Source organism: Nelumbo lutea, chromosome 2, assembly GCF_056320005.1.
Source record: "Nelumbo lutea isolate HS-2025 chromosome 2, American lotus-T2T, whole genome shotgun sequence".
Lineage (NCBI taxonomy): Eukaryota > Viridiplantae > Streptophyta > Magnoliopsida > Proteales > Nelumbonaceae > Nelumbo > Nelumbo lutea.
This window is the reverse complement of record NC_142685.1, coordinates 52134234-52158850: the sequence shown is the minus strand read 5'-3', so window position 1 is coordinate 52158850 and position 24617 is coordinate 52134234. Positions and strand designations below refer to the sequence as shown.

Here is a 24617-nt window from a genome sequence, read left to right as displayed (position 1 = left end):
GGTCTATACTTTGCCTTTGAGAGAATACTAACTTGAGCTTCGGAGTTATCTCACCGGGTTCCCCCCGGAGTTCCCTCATCTTTCCCGTTTCAGGCTCCCTGTCGCTCCAACTCAGAGGCGAAATCATTGATAGCTAAGACCGACCGGATTGCGCTCCATGAAGAGGTAATGAAGCAGTAATTTTGAAGCTCCTGATCAGTTTAAGTCAATATCAAAAATGTTTGTAGGATTGTCAACAAAAAAGGCATTCCTCGGAAAAAACAGGAAATTGCTTTAACAAAACTCCTAGCTTGTCAACTAAAATGTAAAAGAATATGAATGTGGAAAGCATAAGATACAAGTTTCTTTGGGTCTGTATGGCTATTTTATTTAAGTGTTCTAGTACCAATGCAACCTCCTCAATAAGACAAATGAAACAAAGACAAGAAACGCCTTGTATTTGTTAAGATTTCAATCCAAAAATACATTTGTTGAACCTTGACCAAGGGTAGAGGAATAACGGAGGAGAACTTCCGAATTTTTAAGTTGATCCTTAATTAGGCTGTGTTTGATTTGAAGGAAAAGGTAGGGAAAGGAAGAGAAAGGTAAAGAAATTCATATAAATTTCCTTACCTTTTCCTTCCAACCAAACACAGTCTAAATAACCACTTGTGGAAAACAACAAAAACAATTGGAAGAGAAAATCGGGCCTTCGCAGCAACCGACCTTCTGTGGCAAGAAAGGAGAGAGAGAGCAGGTGAGAGTGAACAGTGAGAATCGTGAACTGATCCGACACAATGGAAAACCAGCAGCGACGGTCTGATCTGCGCTCCTTCAGACGGCGACAGTTCTCTTACCCACTCTCTCTCTCTCTCTCTTCTCCTCTTTCACTTCCCCTGTTCCGCCACCACCGCTGCAACTTGCAGCGCGGATTTGATAACCTCTCTTTCATTCTCGTTCTCTTTCTCGCGGATTTGACAAAGTGTCAGCGACGGTCTGATCTGCGCTCCTTCAGACGGCGACAGTTCTCTTTCCCACTCTCTCTCTCTCTTCTCCTCTTTCACTTCCCCTGTTCCGCCACCACGGCTGCAACTTGCAGCGCGGATTTGATAACATCTCTTTCATTCTCGTTCTCTTTCTCGCGGATTTGACAAAGTGTCTCCCTATCTCTCGTTCTCTCTTTCTCGTGGGTTCGATTTCTTCGTCCCATGGTGGTTAGTCGGGTATCATTGCTTGTTTTCAAGTGCTGCTTTCAGCGATGGTGATCATTCTCTCTTTGGATACCAGGCTCTCCCAAATTACGGGTTCTGAAAAAACTTTTAAATCAACTAAACTGCCAATTCTTGTACTTGGTATGGTATTTCATGAGTTCGGTCGTCTAAACGAGGAGGAGGAGGAGGAAAGAGAAAGATAGAGACGGGACGTGAGAAGATTTGTTCCGTGGTTAAAAGGAGATGAACAGTATTTTTAGCCTTTTTTTAGTATTTAAAAAAAATATTCTAAAACTTATGTTAAAAAGATTATTTTTATTGATAATAAGACTCAAAACTTTCCCTTATTTTTAGGCCTGTAAGTGGATCGAATTTGAATCGAATCAGAGATTCAAATTTGAAATTGATTATTAACACTAATATTCGAATTCAATTTGATATCTAACGAATATCGAATATTTGAGTTCGAAATCGATTTCGATTATCAAATTGAATATTCGATTTGATTCGAATTCGACCGATGGTAGTGGTGGCCAGTGAGCGGTGATGGTAGTGCGGCGACGGTGAAGGAGAGATAGAGAAGATGATGGTTGTTGTCGAGACTACTGTCATTGACGATGGCAATGTAGTGAAGGAGAGATAGAGGAGAAGATGATGGTTGCTGTCGGCGATGGTGGTTGCCGTCAAGACTGCTGTCACTGATGTTGCTGTTGGTGATGGTTGTTGCTCGAGCGACTGCAATAATGAATCGAGATTTGAAAGAGGAGATAGAGGAGAAGATGATTAGATGAGATACGGGAGAGAACCAAAGAGAGGCAAAGGATGAGGGGTTGTGGCCGGTGGCCGGTGACCGGTACTTGACTGTTGAGTCGCTGGTGTAGCTGGTGTGGTTGCTCGGGCGACAACGGTGGTAGGAGTGAATGGAGGATTAGGGTTAGGGTTTGCAAGGAGATGGAGACAGGAGAGAGAGAGAAATCAGAGATTCAAAAAGGTTCAAATGTTTCATATTTGCTTCATTTTTTTATTTACATTTTTAACCTCCTTTTTAAATTTATATATATGTGATTGGAATATTTATCAAATCGGATCAATGCATATCCGAATTCAAACGATAATTTAATCGATACAAAATTAATATTCAAATTCAATCAAATATCCAATTCGAATTATCCAAATTCAATTGGATTGTGCCAATCTTGGATTCGAATTTGAATTTTCGAATACCGTTTACGGGCTACTTAATCCTGACCAAAAGTTGCCCTTATTGATAAAAAAGATTATTTTGAGACAGATCAATTATTACCTCTTTAGTTTTAGTGTGGAGCATGACGACACTCAACATGGATCCTTGTTCCTGGCCAAAAAATCATATGCATACTAGCATCTAAACCATGACTCGCTTAAAAAATCGCTCAACGATTTCGTGCGGCTGAAATCATAATCTTCGTAGTAAACATGCGGCTGAAACACGTTTGAATACATTCCGTGCATGGCTGCCTTTCACTAAATCAGACCTATTGACATTTTTCAGAGACATTGTTCAGACGTTTGTGTTAACATTAAACGAGATCCAACCTCCAAAAAATCTAAATTTTCAGATATCAAACGCCACTTTAGTTTAGATAACGGGTGAATTAATGAACCAACTACTTACAAAATCCGACCATATCAAATTGATTGCATTGCACCGTTGAGAAAAGGACAATTGAAAGAGAGAGCACCACTTTATTCAAGCTTTTGTTTTTATTTCTGATTCATTAGAGGTTACTGATCCCGATCCCTCATCGATACACCTCATCAGTAAAACTTGATTATATTAGGGGAAATCGGATTTGGCGCTTATAAAATTGTGTTTACACCGTTTTCACAGCCTTCAACCGTGCATTGAGAACATCTTTTCATGAATAAAAAAATATAAACATAGAGATATTTTCAATGAACAGGTTGAAAATACTGTGAGAATAGCATGAACACAATTTTGTGAGGACAGAATCCGCCCTCATATTAGAGAATATTATGGGATAAAAGATAAATTTGAGATTAGTTGATAATATTTGTGTTTGAAGTAAATTAAGATAGAAGAGTTTGAATCAGTGTGGATTTGTTCACCTCATTCTATAAATTGTCATGCAATTCTCATTTAATGCAATGCAATTAATTTAGCCTTCTCTAATATTTTACAGTCTAAAAACGTGATTTTTTTTTTCATCTGGAGAAGTTGAAGGCTTGAAGCACATATGTGTCGTTCTCTTTGGATTGAAAATTTGCGTACTTAAGACTGTTAGGGAATCATATCTTAACTGAAAGCCAAATCTCCTTTTTCTTTTTGACTTTTCCCTTGCACCCTTTTTGGGTTCGATGTTACTGCTGGTAAACGATCAAAGAGACCAAACGACAGAGAATCTGTTTCTAGAGCAGTAAGAAGTCGGCACAGTTAGCAACTGCCAAGAAAATACGTACTAGGTTTGACATGAACAGGCCTTAGATGACTTAATACATGGATCATTTTATATTTGAGCAGTACTATGCCACTCTTGAAAACAAAACTGAATTCTTTTTCTTCTTAATGCAGTTCATCTCCAGAGAATAAGCCTAACTGTTACAAGACAAGCCGATAAAAGGACAAATGGTCAAACAGTCATTTTCGGAGCAGTGACTAAAGCAAATGTGTAAGCATACGGTCTAATGTTACGTGTAGGAAATAAGGACTGAAGTTCTTGATCGGTTTATGTTTTTGAGACGATTATGATGAATCTATTTATTTATTTATTTTTTTTTTGATAGGGTGCAGAGAGCATTGGGGTTTGATCTTGGAGCAGTTCCGTAACGGTCTTGGATCACCTCTGTGACCAAGGTTGTGGGGTCAGAAACAGTCTCCCTGTGTATATGCAGGGATAAGGTTGCGTACATCTGTTCCTTCCCAGACCCCACATTTGAGGGCTCTCTCGGACTGCCCTTTTTATATCTGGATCACACTTACCTCGAATTCAATGTATTGCTGTATGATGGTTTGGGAACAATCAGGAATCCACCATTTGAGGAACCCTACCAAAAAGATGCTCTGTAGCAAAATTTGACAAGGTTAGATCCGAATTGGGAATTTGCAATGTCTCAGGTGGGATCCCTTGAATAATGGGGTCACCCTTCAACTATCAAATTGGTAAAATCCCCTTTTAATAAAGATTAAGACAAACTCCATGAACTTGTTATCTTGATGGGAATATGGAATCCTCTTTTTGGCAATAATACTAATTAGGGGTCATTCATTTTCGGAATTTTGAGAGGAGGAAAATTGGTCAATGAGATTTACAATCCCATTAACCAAGAAGCTCATGTTCTTTTTTCAAATTTGTAATGATCAGGAAAAGTTTATTTTCCTAGGTATCACTTACCCAGCCAAGTGATACCCATCTCCCAGGTGGATAAATAACATTTCTCACATGGAAAAAAGTTGTTAACACTTGGATGGGACAAAAATAACCCTTTGAGAATGGAATTTTTATGGCCACAATGGTTATTATTTTATTTATCTGAAAAATAAAAGAACATGAATAAATGCACTTTCTTGCGTAAGTATTTTCTTACCCACGTAAGTGCATTTACCCATGTAAGTAACTTGCCCAAAGTGAACCTTAATAATACCTACTGCACATCATATTCACATAGTAGAAAACTAACATTTCTCAAAAATCGAATATAAATTGCAATAACATTCTTTCAATTTTCCACTTTTCCACAAGTCGTCTTTCCAGAGATTAGTTCTCTGGAATCTGGATTTTGGCTTACAAAACTCATATTTTCAATCATTTAGGATTGTTTTCCAAATTAAGCAAAACACTAGGAAAATTGGGAATGTAATTCATTTTCTATTGAACATCAATTTCCAACGAAATCATTGGTTTTTTTCTCCAATTTACGTACAAGACCAAACATCAGTTTATAAACTTATCCCCTCTTCAAATGCTCTACCATGACACAACACAGTACAAGGAAATTAGTGTCTACATAAATTCCATTGTTCAAAAACATCCAATGCACACCAAAAATCAGTGAGAAACAAAATGAAGCATGATAGAATTCACCCTCATAAACTAATATACATAGATGGGAAAATTAAAACGAAAACAACCTCAATATCCCCAAACTTCGTTTATCTTTCCCCAGTATTAAAAAGTTTAGAGGTTAGAAGTTGTCAAAGCTTAATCCACTCAGATTAATACACCCCCTGAAAGACATCACTAGAACACCATTCTTTATCAAACACACCTATCCTCTACTGAAGTGCAATTCCTTCTCTATCGAAATCTCCTCTTAATAACCCATCTTTTTCAAAGTGCAACTTTCTTCTCTTACAGTGTCAAATACATGTCTGCACTTAAATGCAAACAAGCAAGAGGGTTCCTAGATGCACAGAACAACCATCTCCAAATAGTCATGCATCCTGTTACAGAGCTTGCTTTCGAAGTACTTCCAGAGGCAAAAATAATAAAGATGTATGACCACATCCATGAAAGTATCATATCCAGAAAGAACATAAAATATATGTTTGAAGTTTGTCCTTTAGCCCTTACAAGAAGATGAGCAACTCAGGCTTATGGGAAGAACCATATCTTGATGAAAAGTGCTAGAGCAACTTGCAAAACAAATGATGACACCAAAATCAACATAAGATCATTTCCCTGTATGTAAGACTTCAGGTTTAGGGTGACAAAACAAGCTGATGCTACAGAGACAAGAATAATGATGATCCATCGAATTAGCTCGACCGGAATAATCAGAAGAAACTGAAAATCATAAAAAGCTTAATGCATTAGAAATCAAAATAAAATACAAAAATAAATCAGGGAGAAGCTACGAAAGTTGTTCTTCTGTAATTCAGAAAAAGAAAAGAAATAGATATAGGCAATTCAGAAATTAAGGCAATGTGACTATAGTTTTCAAGGTGCCAAGACGAGGCTAGGTGATAGGGGGCACCTTGTTGCCCAGTCACCTAGGCAATGAGATTTTTTTTTGAATAAAAACCATGAATCCTAGGGTAATTCCCTAGGTTCCAAAGCAAGCGATAACCATCTTTTACTATTAATTGTCTATAATCTTCACAAAAAAAAAGTATAAACTTTATTTAAAACAATCAAAATATTCATGAAAAAATGGAAGAAAAGAAGAAATGATGAAAAAAGAAAATGAAAAAAATCAATGTGTTGATTGGACAAAATTTTGGGTTCTTCCGTGCATATTAGTTTAGGTTTTGAAGTCTTCAAGGGTTTAAGATAGTATACATCTTGATTGAACCCAAACAAATAAGAAAAATAATAAAAAGAAACTAGTATTTTAACTCAAACTGAAAAAATTTAGTTTATCAATGTTTGTTTTATTATTATAATCTCAAAAAGTTGAGAATATAAAAGTATCCAAGAGCACCACATAAAAAATATATTGACAATTAAGAGAGGCAGCCCTTCATGCACCTTATCGCCTAGGTGTCACTGTACATGTTCTGCCTCGGTATTACCTGATTATCATTGTTAGGTAGTACCCTAGAGGTAGTCTCTATTCTACATGATAGTGGGTTTTTCTTGTATCATTTGGTGTGAACTCATGAAAACCAAATAACCCAGGTCTATGTACTTATGCAAAGAGACTTCTAGAGAAAATAAGAATAATCTAGATGAAGAAACTTCTAGATTCCAGCCCACCCAAACTCTATAAATAGGGGTCTCTGTACCCATTTTGGAGAGACCCTTTTGGACCTTCTTGATCCATTGCACCCATGCTAGACCCTTTCCTCTCTCTTCATTCTTCTCCTCTGCAACCAGCAGCCTTATTCATCTTCCCTTGCCAGAATTCCATCTCTAGTGAACTACGTTGGCCTAATCCCTCGCCAGAGGGTATGTAGATAGCCCCTCTGGGGGTCTGGCCACTGCTCTTTTCCTCCATTTTCCTCCCCTTCCTCTGTCGAAACCATCAACAAATTCCTCAGATTTCATGGTACAGACCACCTTCACGCACATAGCTTTACAATTAGCATGTTTGCTTTTAATTGTAGGGTTACAAGAAAGTGTTGTGATCATGTGAGCTCATTGGAACCAAATCACCTAGGCATTTACTCGTTTAGTGGTTTGGTTTTTCATTTGATTGATAACATGCACATGTTTTACTGGAGGGTTGCATGAAAGTGTTGTGGTAGTGTGAACTCATCATTCAACATGTTAGGCTACCTTGACATTTCTAAATTGTCAAAGGCAGTAGACCCTAGAGGCAATTTCTATTTTTCTATATGTTAGCAGGTTGCTAGTATGTTATTTAGGGTAGCAACAGCACAATGCACTTACTGGGTGATTTTGGTTTTTCATTTGGTTGATAGCATGTCATGTTTTATTGGAGGGTCAAAATAAAGTGTTGCAACCATGTGAACTCATTGCTCCAGATGTTAAGCTATCTTTGTATTTCTTGATTGCCAAAGGGAATGGGGCATAGTTTTCAAGGCGAGGTTAGGTGATGGTTTATTTTTAATAAAACTCATCTTTTACTATTAATTGTTGTCTAGTCACCTAGGTGATGGATTTTACGGAATAAAATCCATGAATCTTGGGGTAATTCCTTAGGTTCTATAATAAGCAACAACCATCTTTCGCTATTAGTTGTTTACAATCTTCACAAAAAATGTATGAGCTTCATTTGAAACATAGAAAATCAACATATTCATGAAAATAATGGAAGAAAAGAAATTTCAGAAAATAGAGGGGTTGAACCTCAATTTTTATCCTAGGAAAAGGCAAAGAAAAGAAAAGAAAAGAACGGGTGAAAGAAAGAAACTAGTATGATGATGATGATGATGATGATTGGATAAAATTTTGAGTTTTTCCATGCTTATAAATTTTTGACTTCAAGTTTTGAAGTCTTTGAAGTTTCAAGACAGTATACATGTTGATTGAACTTTCATGATTCAGTAAAGTAAATGCGAATGATATGGATGTCACAGTCAAAAGGTAGGAATGGCTTACAGAGGTGGGAATAAAGATGAAGAGGGAATATCCCCACATGCACCAAAAGCGCACAAGGCTTGCACTTATTCCAAGATACTGAAGCAAGAAGTAAAATGCTGTTGGCACCACAAGCACATAACCATACACTGTGCATGCTGCCACACTTACATAACTGACATCAAAGCTCCATGACGTGCTATGATTAGTCTGTTTGTGTATCAGGTAGGTTGCACAATTACCAAGTGAAGCAAGCAAAAAGACCAAAGTGGCGGAGATCCAAATCAGCCCATAACTGGAGTCACCAAAATGTACCATCATTGCAAAACATGTATTAGAATTAGGAATGCTATGGGGAAGAAATTATTTGCAAAGGCTCTAATCTTTGAACCAGAAAACAAGTTTCCATAACCAATAGAGGGAAAAAAGTTCCTCAAACCATGGTTCAAAATTTCCCTAAAACTTTCACTTTTCCAAGGGGCAAAATAAAAAACCCCTAGAGTAAAAGAATCAAATATTTCTCAATATTTTCCTGATATTTCAAAAATTCCAATATAGCAAAATTTGCAATTTATTGTGCGCAAACATTCTAAGCTTTGATGAAATATAGAAGAAATTCCATTATAACCAAAATCAATTGGAGACAATGATGAGACATAGGAAGCATAAGATCAACATTTTTGCATAAATTTCTTTATAAGAAACTGTAAATAGAAATTTTGTTAATAAAAAACAATCATTTCTTGCTGTTCGAAAGCAGAGCAGAAAGTTGCAAGAACAGAATTTTGCTGACAAGTCCTAGTTTTTTTAATTATACTTTACAAGTCTCACCACAACCCAGGTGATCCCCACAAAAGAAATTAATTCCCTTGAGACCCCAAAACTTCCTAAGGAATTAGCAAAGTTATTTATTGCAATGGAAATCCACCTGCACCTGGTCATAGTGGAGACTTAGGATCGAATCCCACCTGCACCCGGGTTAGGGGTGTTATGGGCTGGGGGATGGGCTACCCCCCCTGCGCCCCCCGGGCATTGTGTAGCCCTTCAGAAGATATAAAAAAAAACGTCTGGACTGATCCCCATCATCTTTCCCAAGCTTAAAAGAACACAACCCTATCAAGTTAAAGGCATTATACTATTAATAAAGATCTATATTAAGACAATACAAGTGGTGAATCCTTGTCACCTCACATTTGCTTCCTTTGCCTAGCAAGTGGTGAATCCCTATCTCTTTTGTTGCTTTCTTGTTCTTTTGTACTTGGTATTTGAGAATTCTGTTGTTCTCTTTTTGGTTGCAGGTGGGTCTCTCCACAGGATGTAGCGAGCCTATTCAGCCCAAGTTTCCTAAGACAACCAAGAAAGAGAGGAAGAATTACGTGGAAAGCAAATCGGGTGCAGTAGTGTGGACTGTCTGGGAGGAAAGAAATAGGAGGATCTTCAATGAGAAAAGTAGATCTAAAGGGGAAATATGTGAAAATATAAAAGTTAGAGCAACATAATGGATAGACTCTTGACATATTCAAAGACTTCTCAGCGAATGACATTATAGGAGCTTGGACTGATTCAACTGAAGTGGTAGCTCCCAGTAACTAATAAAGTGAAAGTAAATTTTGATGGGGAAAGTGCTGGCTATGTTCTCAGGACCCCTGGGGTTGGGAGATTCCTTGAAAGCTGAGCTGATGGCGCTGTTGCAAGGTTTAAAGCTTGCTAAACAATCAAATTTTCTGCACTTGGAAGTAGAGGGAGATTCAAGGCTGATCATGTCTTGAGCCAGAAATAAACAGCTTGTGCCTTGGATCTATAATCATGAGTTTAGGGAAATAGAAAGCATCACACAAAAACTGAACATCATTTTCAATTGAGTAAGAAAGATTGCAAATGGGATAGCCAATACTCTAGCAAAACAAGGGGTATATAGACAACAGTTGTTTTGGGCGCTGGTGTAACAGTTGTAATCAGTTGGGAGTGGAACTGCTTCATTTGTAATAACCAGAGTTAACATCATTTAATAAAATCTTAAATTTCTTGTTGGTAAAAAAAAATACAAGTCATCAGCTGTAATCCATGTGCATTCAGAAAGAAGTCTACTTCACAAGAAACTTTTGACAACCCCCACTTTCTGTAAAAATCAGCTTCACATCAAGGATATCTTCAGGCACATCAGTAGATGGAACCAAAGGCAGTTTAGATGTTCTTAGTTTCCCTAGGCTCCCACCAAAAAAAAAAAAAAAAACTCATCATTTTCTCTCTTTTTACCACCATTGAGGAAACCCTAAACACTGAGAGGTAGTATGTGGGTCGGCGATATGATCCTGTTTTGTCAATCCATTTTGTTCAATTCCATATCAATTGTTAAATTATGGGCACTTAAATCATTTCATATTACTTCCACCCAAGTCCTTTTCAATCTTCCAACTCTGTCCCTAGTTCTTCTATCCCCTTCAACTTGTAACTATGAAGGTTTTCCTTTGCTGTACAAAATTATAGCACCAGGGTGGGTAGGTGGGTTCCATATTCCTACAAACTGGGTGTACCCATCCAGGGAAGGTATGGGTTTGCCTAAAGCTAGAGGTGTCAATTGGACGGATTTGGTCCAACCTGATCCAGTCCAATGTGAGTCCACTTATAAATGGACTGGACCCAATCCAGTCCAAATCCAATACAAACCAAATCCAATCCAAACCGAATGAAATATCAAAAATTATATAAAAGCACTTTTAGCATTGAAAAAACACTTTTGTAAAAGTACTTTGATAAAAATATTTTCAAAAAAGTGCTTTTACAAAAGCACTTTATTGAAAGTACTTCGGAAAAGTGCTTTTGTAGAAGTGCTTTGTAAAAGTGCCTTTATAAAAGTACTTTTGTAGAAGTGTTTATGTAAAAGTGCTTTCACAAAAGTACTTTTGTAAAAATGCTTTCGTAAAAGTTCATAAAAGTGATTTTCTAAGTGCCTTCATAAAAGTACTTCTATAAAAGTGCTCTCGTAAAAGTACTTCCATAAAAGTTTTTTTGTAAAAGTGATTTCATAAAAGTACTTTCGTGTAAAAGTACTTTTGTAAAAGTGCTTTTATTAAAGTGATTTTATAAAAGTGCTTTTATAAAACTACTTCTGTAAGTCTTTCATAATAGTACTTTTGTAAAAATGCTTTTGTAAAATTATTTTTATAAAAGTGCTTTCGTAAAAATACTTTTCATAAAATTACTTTTATAAGTGCTTTTATAAAAATGTTTTTGTAAAAGTGCTTTCGTAAAAGTACTTTCATAAAAGTGATTTTATTATGTTTTCAGTTTTGATTGATTTCAAATTGGACAAGGGTTTGGCCTCATGATTGTATTATTGGAAATTTGGTTTAGGTCTAATTCAAGCCAATAAGAATATGGACCAATTTATTTTGGATTGGTCCAATCCAATAATTATAATGGACCATCCAAATCCGATTTGATAAGGTTTGGATCGGATTGGATCCAAACCAAAACCAGTCGATTGACACCCCTACCTAAAGCTATGTTAGCTGGATACAGCTGGATATGGTATCATATACAAAATTACACTAAAAATTGGAATATCCAAAACAATATGGCACCCTTGTACAGGTATGAAGGCATCATAGGCCTAAAGCCCTTTCTATTTTACAAACTGGAATTCTGTCCACCATTTCCAAATTTCCTGACTTTTAAGATATATGTAGCACACTTTCTTAGCAACTTGTCTTTTTGTTTAATCATTTAACATTCATGATTTTTCATAGAAATATCTGTCTTTCCATTAACTTAAACTAGCTTAATATGACTTCCATCAATCAAGCTAGCGGAAAATCTTTTCTATCCCCTTGACTGGCAACTTCTGGTGTCAAATCTCTTACGATGCCCACCCTATTTGCACTTGATCAGTTAAACCAAAATGGAAATAGATTCGTTTATTAGGGTTTCAAATTGGCATAGAAAAATAAACCAAATAGAATATAGATGAAGGCTTAAGCTCTTCAAGGAAATTTTCACAATACATGTAAAAATCAAATTAGAAAGTTTAACCAAATAAAATAATAATAATAATAATAATGATGTGTTTCTTCCAAATATTAGCTAAAGAAATGTGAAACTCACAGATCAGGATTAGCCTCAATCTTGTCAAAAAAATTTCCACTGGTAGGATTCATTGAACCGATAATCCTGTTAACAACAATATCCGCATCCACATTGAAATACTGTGTATACGAGGAGATGCTAAAAAGTCCCTTCCAATTGTTTGTCGCTTGTTGTTCATCTCCCCCTGTGTAGACAAATAGGTCACAATAAAGAAAAGGAAGAACTAATGAATAATATAAGCAGTGACTGCAATAAACTTCAAATGCATGTTTCTCAATCCATTTGGGCAATATCATGCATTCATGCTGAACCTTCTAGAAATGGTCTTAGAAAGAATTTGGTACAAGATGTTGCATAAGCTAATAGGCTTAAACTGTCCAAAATGACTTGGATTTTCATTTCCTAGAATGAGTGAAAAAAGGAGAACACCATGTGCCAATGATGACCGCAATGCTACTGGCCACCAGCCTATTCTCTTTCTGGAAGGCTTACCTGGAGTTAAAAGATGGCCAAGTTACAGCTGCCAATGACTCATTAGGAAGGTTTGAGAGAGCCACTGAATACTTGTACCCCTGTTCATGTGCCAAGCCTTCTTGTTGGGCCTTCAGATATAGTTTTGGCTGGTTCTTTTTCATGTCAACCCAGTGAGAAGGTTTGGTGTGGCCACAAGGCTGCCCAATAACCTCAACAGAGTGCCAACCCCAGTCCCATCAAAAACATGAGGCACCTCACTGCACCCTGCCAGAGGAGGACCACCATATATGGATATATCCAAAGACAATACCGGGGTAACCTTCTAGTACTAATCTCTCCGTATCAAGAGAATGGGAAAGACTGATCTCCCAGCATGACAGTCTTCTCTAAATAAACAAAGCAACTTTTTTACTCCAATTACCTCCATATTATAATCAAACAAATTACTCTATCCAAGCACCTAGAAACCTTGAAATTTAAAAATAATCCTCCAATCTATGAAACCTTGATAGGAAGTACCCATGAAAATTGATCCTACAACATCACCTCAATCCAAGCATGGCCTTTGGGGGTATTAGTATACACCTTAGGCTCAAAAAAGAGAACATTAATTGGTGCTACCTACAATTGGTTCCAACAACAGAATCTCATCCCTGGCTCTGTACATCATCCCAATGCCCAATTACTGGCATCTCCAATTCGGGGTGCTCGTGGTTCAATTAACCGGTAGTACCAATTTTTGGAAAACTGGTAACCGAAACTGAACCGAAGCTTATTGATTTAGTTTGTCGTTTTTAGGGTTTTTTGACTTTATAAAATATATTTTAAATATATATATAATAAAAAATAAGAAATACATATAAAACATTATATTATAAATAATAAATAATATATTATATATTATAAATAATAAAATATATAGATTGTAAAAAATATATATAATAATAATAATATAAATGATATATAATAGACATAAATATATGAATAATATATATACCGGTCGGTTCAATTAACCACCGGTTTTTTATATTGGTTAACTGATTAACCGGAATTTTCGGTTTGGTTTGGTTTGGTTTTTTGGTTTTTCTTGCTCACCCCAATCTCCAGTAGTTCCCAATGTTATGGACAAAAGATAAACTTCCTTAAGCAGACTCCAAATATCGATACAATTCAATACGCTGGATGGGGCATATCAGACTTTTGAAGAGAGAGCTTATATTTTTTTATGTTCAGGGGAGTTAGTATAATGCCTGGCTGCCCCCCTGAAACTGATTAAACCCAAAACTCTTTGTATTTCGCGTATCAGTGACTCACTGATGCGATACATATCGGCCACTATGGATTGATACATTGTGAAATATTTATCCTTGCCAAACCCACAGAGAAACCTCTAACATTTCTTCATGTTCAACAAAGACAGAGACTATGGACCATAGTTGATTGCATCCAAGATGTGTTCCCTCTATCATAAAACAACTTGTATCTAAGATGGGGTGATAACTCACTTTTATACCCATCTCTACTTTCTGTACTGTTTTGGAGCAGCTATAGTAACCCGAACCAGTGAAGAAGGAAGAAGAAGATGAGGAAGAAGACAAGAGAAAGAGAGAACAGGAGGGTTTAGTCGAAACTGGTTAGTCTCCCATTCAATCGACCCCCTTAAGTTTATTAGGTTCTAATTACACTTACAAAGACTAAACTGCCCTCACTTAAGTGTGGGGCAAAGTACTCTAATAAAACAGCCACATAAGCAAAGTACTTAACTGACATGAGATTACTAAACTACCCCTATTCGGCTCACTCTAACACTCCCCCTCAAGCTGGAGAATATATGTCATATAATCCCAGCTTGTTACATAGATAGTTCACTTTCCCTGAGTTTAGAGCTTTTGTAAACAAATCTGCCCATTGATCATTCGAGCCCACATGTTCTATGTTTATCTCCCCAGCAAGGACCTTCTCCCTCACAAAGTGGCAATCAACCTCTATGTGCTTTGTTATCTCATGACATACAGGATTGGATGAGATATGGAGTGTAGCTTGGTTGTAACAATACAGTCTCATTGGTTTATCCATGTGAAATCCAATTTCTTGTAGAAGATTCCTCAACCACACTAACTCACAGGTAGTATGTGCCATGGCCCTATACTCAGCTTCAGCACTACTTCTGGCCACAACCGTCCACTTTTTACTCTTCCACGTCACAAGATTTCCTCCAAGAAATGTGCAATAGCCCGTAGTAGATCTCCTATCATTCACTGAGCCTGCCCAATATGCATCTGTATACCCCACTACTTCAAGTTTTCCTCCTGCTTTATACAATAGTCCACGGCCTGGAGCTCCTTTCAGATACCTCACAATTCTAAGAATTGCATCCCAGTGAGGTATACGAGGGTTCTGCATGAATTGGCTCACCACACTGACTACAAAGGACATGTCGGGTCTCGTGATAGTCAGATAGTTCAGCTTCCCCACTAGTCGTCTATACCTTCTAGGATCTTCAAATACTTCTCCTGTACCACTGCTCAACTTAACATTTGGTTCCATAGGGGTCTCAGTTGGTTTTGCGCCTAACAGTCATGTTTCTTCCAATAGATCAATAACATATTTTCTTTGGCACAGATTTACACCTTGTTTTGACCTGGCAACCTCTATTCCCAAGAAATACTTCAATGTTCCAAGATCTTTTGTTTGGAAATGATTTTGCAGAAATACCTTTAATTTGCCAATCCCCAATTTATCACTGCCAGTAATGACAATATCATCCACATAGACCACTAATAGAATCTTCCCAGCTTCTGAGTCATAGCTGAACACTGAGTGATCTACCTTGCACTGCTTCATTCCAAAACTCTTCACCACTTCACTGAACTTTCCAAACCAAGCACGCGGCGATTGTTTCAACCCATAAATTGCCTTCTTCAATCTGCATACCTTACCATCCTCCCCCTAAGCAACAAACTCAAGTGGTTGCTCCATATATACCTCCTCCACAAGATCACTATGGAGAAAGGCATTCTTTATATCAAGCTAAAACAGAGGCCAATCATACATAACTGCCAGGGAAATTAGTACACGAACAGAACCAATCTTAGCCACCGGAGAGAATGTCTCCATGTAGTCCACTCCATACAATTGTGAGTAACTTTTAGCAACAAGTCTGGCCTTCAGACGCTCCACACTACCATCTGGCAAGTATTTCACAGTATACACCCATTTACAACCCACATCATGCTTACCAGGTGGGAGAGTAGTAAGTTCCCACATTTGAGTATGTTGAAGAGCAGAAAGTTCCTCCTCCATTGCCCGCCGCCAATTAGGTGAACTGAGAGCTTCTTGAACATTGTTAGGTATGGAAATAGAGGATAAAAGGGAAACAAACTGGCGATGTGAGGTAGAAAGACGAGATAATGAAAGAAAATTGGAAATGGAATGAAGGGTAGAACTGCGTTTACCTTTCCGTAAGGCAATGGGTAGGTCAAGGTCTGAAGGTTCAACAATAGGAGCCATGAGAGGATCTGCATATGAGGTAGAAGCTGGAGGAGGGGCCGGTGTTGTTCGACGTGTATACACTTGCCGGATTGGTGGACGTTCTGTGGTGATCTGCACGGGATGAAGTGATGAGTCTACTCCAACAACAGCATCTGGAACTGGATCACTGACAGGAAGAGGAAGAGAAAGAGGAAGGACGGGTGGAGACGAAGGTGCTTCAGGACTTGAGAAGAAGGGGACTAACTCAAAAAATGTGACATCAGGGCAGACAACACTTCTGGGTAATGGGATTATAACACTTGTACCCTTTTTGAGTCCATGAATAGCCAAGGAAGACACATTTAATTGAGCGTGCATCTAGCTTGTCTATTCCAGGGCTCAGATTGTGGACAAAGCACACACAACCAAAGACACGAGGAATTAATGGGAGTGGAGATAAAGTGGGAAACAAGATAGAGAAGGGGGACCGACCATGAAGGATGAAGGAGGGCATTCGATTATTGAGAAAACATGCAACGAGTACAGCATCACTCCAAAACCGTTTAGGAACATTCATGTGGTGAAGAATAGACCGAGCTGTTTTAAGAAGCTGACGGTTCTTCCGTTCAGCTACCCCATTTTGTTGAGAGGTGAATGCACATGATGTCTGATGAATAATGCCATGTTGTTCTAAATACTGTTGAAATGAAGTAAGAAAGTATTCACGACCATTATCTGAACGGAGAATTTTGATTGGAACACCAAATTGTGTGTATTTCAGCATGGAATTTTTGAAAAATGGAAAACAATTCACTTCTTTCTTTCATTAAGTAAATCCATGTCATTCTTGAACAATCATCAATAAAGGAAACAAAATACTTGTACCCATTATAAGACTCTATTTTGATTGGACCCCAAACATCTGAATGCACCAAAGAAAAAGGACTCAACATACGACTCTCAACTCTTGAACTGAAGGACACACGACGATGTTTCCCAAACTGACATGACTCACATTGCAAAACTGACAAATGACTCAATGACGGGACCAAAATCTTGAAAGCCTTGAGAGATGGATGTCCCAGTCGGCAATGCCCTTGTAGAGGAGTAAGTGAAGTCTAAAGAGCAATTGAAGATCCACCACTGTCAAGATAATACAATCCACCAGCTTCATGCCCCCCACCAATCTTCCTCCCCATCTTGAGATCCTGAAAAACACAAGTGGAAGGAAAAAAGGTAACAAAACAGTTAAGAGCTTTGGTTATTTTACTAACAGACATAAGATTGAATGGAAACTTAGGGACATATAAAACAGATGATAAGGAAACAGAAGCCATGTCAACATTACCAACACCGCATATGGGGGATGAGGACCCATTGGCAAGTGTAACAGTCTGTGATGTGGAGGTTTCAGAAAGAGAAGAGAACACACCTGGAGTCCCGGTCATATGATCTGAGGCTCCAGAGTCAATAACCCAGGGAGAGTAGTTTGGGCAAGTGAGGCATGCAAGCAATACCTGATTGGGCAAGTGTGGCAGTGGTATACTGTGAAGTAGTTTGAAGGAACCGTTCATACTCATCATGCAGTACGCTCACCATCTCCCTCCCAAAGGTAGATGTAGATGTAGATGTTAGAGGAGTTCGGTCTACCGGTTTACTGTCACTGATATCAACCTCACCTGCTATAGCATGATTAGCCCATTTAGAAGGAGGGCCATGTAAATCATAACAGAAATTCACAGTGTGTCCCTCTCTACCACAATGAGTACATTTCCTTGTAAAGTTATTCTTCCCTCTGCCACGGCCTCCCCCTGAGTCACGACCACCCCGACTAATCATGGAACTGCCACGGCCTCCTTGGGGAGCATGACCTCCCCCTCTTGTACTATGTCCAACCCCTCTACCTATCACAAGTGTTGATCTATCAGACTGTGTGTTCTCTGTCTGTCCCAAAGAAATTCTACGAAGCTTTGTGAATACTTCCTCAAGTGTAGGAAGAGTAGATCCCCCCAATATTTGGGCTCTAACTGGTTCATATTCCGACTTCAGCCCCACTAAAAATCTTGTAACATCAAGTTGCTCTCTTTGTTGTTGCTGAACTTTAATATCTGGAGTAAGGGGGTGATAGACATTGAGTTCATTCCTTATATTCTTCTAGTGTTTTGGTTCCTTGTTGTAAATCAAAATACTCCTGATAAAGCTGATACACTCTTGTTGTGTTATCTTGTCCAGAATATAGCTTCTTAGCATGCTCCCATATATCCTTAGTCGTATCAAGGAACATGAAGTTGGCACTAATTTTGGGTTCCATACTATTCCATAGCCAAGTCATGATTTGAGAATCTTCTTGTTCCCAATCATCAAACCCTGGAGAGTCCTCCGATGGCTTCTCATCTCTTACATGCTTTACTTTCTTCTTTGCCTTGAGAAACACTTCCACTGATTTAGCCCATGGAACATAGTTCTCCCCATTCAGCTTAATTGAGGTCATTTGTACCCCTAGGTAGTCGGAGGAAATTACCACACTAGGTTTCTGATCATTGTAGCCATCTCCTATTGCTGCCATTGTACTCTTTCACAATTGCCTCTAACCTTACTTCTCAGCTACAAGCTGATTGATGTTGTTCACAGTTTGATACTTCAGCACCTATTGCAGCCCCTAAACACAACAGTGGGAGCACACACTCGTTCTTCTTCACACTACTGCTAACTTCACACACCTACGACCCACATAAGCATCACAAGCACCACAACACAACAGTAGGCCCTCTTACAACCACCCAATAAAAAAAAATTGTGCATCACAAGCACCACAACACAATCAAACTGCTACACCCAATTCAGACTTGTTTAACACGCTTAAGATGGCATTACACAACCACAAGGAGCTTGGCAAGGTCACTGCATTCCACCTTACACCACTCGGCCACCTACAGCAGCCCCAACACCACTCAACAACTCACAGCAGCCCTACACCATTCGGCTACTGCACACACAGCCCTTCCTAGGGCAACAATGAACCTAGTTCTCTAGGTTCTAATCAGTACTAACTGATTCTTGAAGGGTTCCTATCCAGAAATACCAGCAACACAAAAGGACTACATAACCAACCTTCCTTTGAGAGTATCGGCCAACCATTCACTGCTGAAATCACCTTCCTTGATGAAGAAAACTGTGCGCAGCAGAGAGCAACGACCTGTGATGTCTCAGACCTAGGGCGAACCAGCTCTCTCCATTAACTAACCAGAAACGAAGAAGAAGGTGTCACGAACACAGCTGAGATGCTTTACAAGCAGAAGCAGGTCAGAAACCTCGCTCTGATACCATGTTTTGGAGCAGCTACAGTAACCCGAACCAGTGAAGAAGGAAGAAGAAGATGAGGAAGAAGACAAGAGAAAGAGAGAACAGGAGGGTTTAGTCGAAATTGATTAGTCTCCCATTCAGTCGACCCCCTAATGTTTATTAGGTTCTAATTACACTTACAAAGACTAAACTGCCCTCACTTAAGTGTGGGGCAGAGTACTCTAATAAAACAGCCACATAAGCAAAGTACTTAACTGACATGAGATTACTAAACTACCCCTATTCGGCTCACTCTAAAATGTACCAACAACATTCTGGCCATGTTTGGGAGTGCTTCTGTTAAAAATAAGTGCTTATTGAATAAATGCCTAAAAACAAGTGCCCATCTCTCTCTCTCTCTCTCTCTCTCTCTCTCTCTCTCTCTCTCTCTCTCTTCATCTCCTCAAGTCAACCTCACCTCATCATTTGGTCTTTTTTCTCAGGCACCACTTCACTCCACATTTTCTAACCCCCCTACAATAACGCACATGCACACTCTCTCCCTCTTTTTCATCTGAATACTCCTATATAATCACCACTCAGTCTCATCCTCCCCTCCCCATGGGAAGTTTGAACATGAAGGTCCATCAGCTTTCACGTGGGCTTTGGGAGAATGAACCCTCCCTCACACTTGGCTGCAAGCACCTACAGCCGCTTATACCCAAGCTTACAAATGGATGAGAAGCGGCAACCTGTTCAGGTAACAGATGCAAGTTATCACTATATACTTCACTAAATCATGTTCAGGTAAGAGAAAGCCTGCAGCATTTGTCCAACAACCTGTTTAGGACAACCTATTGGTGGATATGTCGCCATTCTGGTCCAGGAAGTCACCGGCAGTGCCCAACGTTTTTTATGTTGAAAGGGTATAACCAGTATTCTAAAAGTTGACCGGGAACAATTCTGGAGGAAAAAATTGAATAAGTGCTTATTGTTTAATCACTTAAAAAAAGCTGGAAATTTGGGCTTAAAAAATAAGCCCTTATTTTTAAAATAAGCACTTATTTCAGGCTTATTTACCAAATACCTATAAGTGCTTAATGATGTGGTCCCGGCCCAAATAAGTGCTTATTTTTAAGCACTTCCAAACATCCTGTAAAAGCCATTCACTGCAACCACCTTTCTTAGATGACAGAAAACCTCAAACCCTAATCCACTTGTCATGTTTTAATTTCCAAAGAGTTATAAACCTGAAAGTAGTTACTTTCCTAATTTAATCTCCCACTCGCTGATTAAAAAATGAAAGAAAAAAAAAAGGATTTCATCCATGTCCAATAAGATGCATGTTGACTAATACCACCCAACCAACTGGGAACTTCAACACTTCTCAATTTGCTCATTGATAAGTGAAGCAAAAAAAAAGGTTTTTTTTTTATTTTTTGCTAGTTTAACAGAGTAGTGATTAAGCAGTGGATGAAGAACAAGCTTGCCACTCAACTTTACAATTACTGCATTAATTTTAAAATTAGTAGAGTTTTTTTTATCAATAACAGAGAAATTAGTAGAGTTATTTCAAAGGTTGGTTTTTCATCCATAACAATCATAAACCTGCATCTAAGATATATTAGTTTAATCCATGATTTTTTTGATAGATAATGGTAATTTTATTAATTACAATAAAAACACAGTATACATCATACAACTCCCCACAAAGAGGCATGAGGTGCAGCCTCCAAACTACATCATAAAGCTTACAAGTGAGCCCAAAAGAGCTGATTCCTATGTACTCCTTGTTTGGCCAGGAAATTTGCCAGCCCATTTTCCGATCTTCTTTCCCATTGAACTGTGACTGAGATATCTTTTATTAAATTCTCCAGATAATAGAAATTCTTATACAATAACATGTAATCTGAGCACTGATCATAACAAGAGCAACATACCATTCAGGCTTCCTAGAGATTGATATCCACGCCCTCTATCAGCTCCAATAGCAGGAGGAAATATTTGCAAGTTTGCTTCAGGAACTACATAAAAGTTAAAATAAACAAAGGAAGAGGTAAAAGAAATTGCATTATTCAAGTGTAAATATAATTTATCAAAAAAAAGTGTAAATATAAAGAGGGCAAAGAAGAAAGAAGAAAAGAAAGGAACTGTTCCAAAACAATTATAAGTTAGAATAATACCTTCATAATTAGTTGTTTTCTTCTCCTCACTTACTACAGCCTGGGGACAGTAACAATGGTTCAAAACGAATAAAAAGATGGGAAAAAACAACAGACACGCACAGACAAGCAATATGTATTATGTACATATGAAAGCTCACAGTTGAGCATAACTAAACTAATATCCTTCAGTAAATAAAAAGAAAATATTCCAGAAGCTAATAGAAGTGACAATGATGATAACAACATATTTCCAAGTATAAGAAATGTACTGACAGTCTTTCTACATTGCAAACTTCCTTTATTTTGTCATTTCTCTAAATGCAATCTTCTTGTACTTAATTAGCAAAAAAATAAAGTAGAAAAAAAAAAGAAAAAGTTTGGTGAGGTAGCTTTTACCATATGTCAAGTACACGTTTTCATGTAACCAATGCATTAGGTATCCTAGAGCTTTTTCTATGGATGAAAATTCATAAATTTCACAATTGAAGCCCAAATTAGACAATAGACAAAATAACTTATCACATACTGCAGAACAAACACCAAATAACTTGTCAAAACTCAAAACCTCTGCTAACTAAACTGCACTGAATGAAAATTGTCAACAGCTTGAAGGATGTTAGACCTTCATAATTTTTCATTCACATTCTTATGCAATGCAAATACATGACAGTTACACCATACACCCACTACAGTTCCCTGTTGCATTGCAAGCAATAATTGATCTACTTCAGAAATCTAGGAGAAGTGCTTCACATATACTTCAACTAAGCCCTGTCCAAACTTATGGAATCAACTACATGAATCCTGTTCAGACGGTCCACACTGTTTAGTGTCATGTCCATTGTTAAATTATTGACCCTCAAGTCATATCTCACTACTCCAATCCATGTCCTTTTGGCCTGCCCCTAGTAGCTCTTCTAGACCCTTGAACTTGCAAAAGATAATTTCTTCTCTCACTGGTGCTGCAGATGGTTTTTTCTCCATGTGCCCAAACCATCCTAGTCTACTTTCTTATGGATATGTTCATTTTTATCCTATCCATTCCTTTTTTTTTGTAAGTAAAAGTAAGAATTTATTAAAGAACAATAAAAATAGGCAGTACAAGCATCCCCACAGAGAGGCACGAGGTGCTGCCTCTCATATATCAAGCAAATTACAATTGACAATTATATCTGAGCCCAATACAAATTATCCCTATTTACCCCTGGTTTAGCTAACACATCTGCCATAGCATTAACCATTCTCCGGACCCAAAGTATTCTCAAATTCATTTTTCTGGTTAGCCATTTAAAATTCTTTATCTCATCCCTAAAGCACCAGGTTATAGACTCTAGATCCTTCAGCCATCCTACCACCAATTTTGAGTCCCCTTCAATCTCCACATTTATCGAGCCCAAATCACTAGAGATCCATACCCCTTTCAAAGCAGCAAGCAGTTCTGCCCTAATAGAATCCCCCACTCTCACTTGACTGGAGAATAATGCAATGATATTTCCTTCTTCGTCTCTCAATTCCCCTCCTATGCCCTAAGGGCCAAGGTTGCCTTGACTGCTCCCATCAAAGTTTAGTTTAACAAAATTTTCAAGTCAGGGGCTTCCACATTATATTTACTCCTTTTATGGAAGAACTTCTAGCCACCACTTCCCAGTTTCTCCAAATATCATCAAAAGACAATGCAAGAAAGAATCCAAGGTCCTAATCTAGTGTATCATCCTTACCATTATACAATCTCTTATCGCTTCTTTACTTCTCGCCTTTCTTGAGAAGATTCTATTGTTTCATTCTTCCCAAAGAGTCCATATTACCGTTGCTCTTACACGTCTCTACATAATCCTTCCCCTTCTTTTAGGCAAGACAAAGGTAGAAGGGTCAAAAAGCTCGTTTACCTCCATTTGTAAGGTCCACCTGCACCCAAACAAAGAAAAAAAAAATCCCATATATATGCAGCAAAAGGGCAGGATATTAGTAAGTGATATGTCTTCTTTTTTTGTAACATGTCTAGAGTGTTAATCTTCCCATGATACACTTCCCAACAAAAAGCTCCTACTTTGGTTGGAATAGGCCCACCAAACTTCCTTAGCAAGGAAAGGCTGAGAAGGAGAAGACAAACAAAGAGACTCAAAGAAAGAAGCACAAGAAAAGCAATCCTTCGGGTGAGGAATCCAAATACATCTACATGGTTTGGAAGGATCCAAGCAAACAGAATCAAGAAGTTGCAACAGCCCATTGAGCTCGACAAGTTCGGCATCCCTCAGCCCTCTTCGGAACCCAAAATCCCAATTATGAGCCAAAGGATGAATATGAGAAGCAATAAATTCCAAGACATTTGTTTTTGTACAAAGACAGAGTACAGAGAGGGGAACAAATCCTTAGGAGTAGAAGAACCAACCCAAACATCTTCCCAAAATTTGACAGCATCCCTAAAACACATATCATACCTAACGAAAATAAGAAACTAATGAAGAATACTATGAATAGCTTTCCAAGACCCAAGGTGAAGGAAGAGTAACCCGTCAAGACACTCCTACATCCCATCCAGAATTCAGCCAGGCATGAATGCTAGCCATCACTTCATGCCACAAACTATCTCTCTCCAAAGGCCACCTCCAAATCCATTTACCTAACAGTGCTAAATTCTTCTTGTCTACATTACCCAAACTCAAACCTCCCTCTTATCAGCCTTTAGTCACTATCTTCCATCTCACTAAATGATCGTTTTTCTCCTCCCTGGTTCCCATAAGAAATCTCTCATTACCTTTTCAATCTTCCTAGCCTCCTTTTGTGGAATCCTTAATACTGACAAATAATATAGCGAAAATGTTGCCAAGGTTGACCCAATCAAAGTGATTCTACCATCCAATGAGATGTAACTCTTCTTCATTCTTCCACACTGCTAATCTTTTTGCACACCTTTCTAGAATTGGATTCCAAATCTACTCTCCTTGGGATTAACACCTAAAAAGAGC

General features: G+C 38.2%; 1 protein-coding gene across 2 annotated transcripts in view; it reads right to left on the bottom strand.

Annotated features, from left to right (window-relative positions):
* Nucleotides 1-5174: 5174 nt before the first annotated feature.
* LOC148870662 (uncharacterized) overlaps nt 5175-24617 on the bottom strand; it is a 30199-nt gene continuing 10756 nt past the window's right edge. Inside the window, exons 2-6 of one of the 2 annotated variants that reach the window (XM_088971276.1) lie at nt 21670-21709; nt 21427-21510; nt 12278-12443; nt 8195-8468; nt 5175-5974 (exon numbers count right to left, since the gene is read on the bottom strand). In XM_088971276.1, the coding sequence (XP_088827402.1) occupies nt 5783-5974; nt 8195-8468; nt 12278-12443; nt 21427-21510; nt 21670-21709 (756 nt within the window). In that variant the 3' untranslated portion in view covers nt 5175-5782. The remainder of the gene's footprint in view (nt 5975-8194; nt 8469-12277; nt 12444-21426; nt 21511-21669; nt 21710-24617) is intronic. The other variant, XM_088971277.1, reaches the window with a different exon arrangement.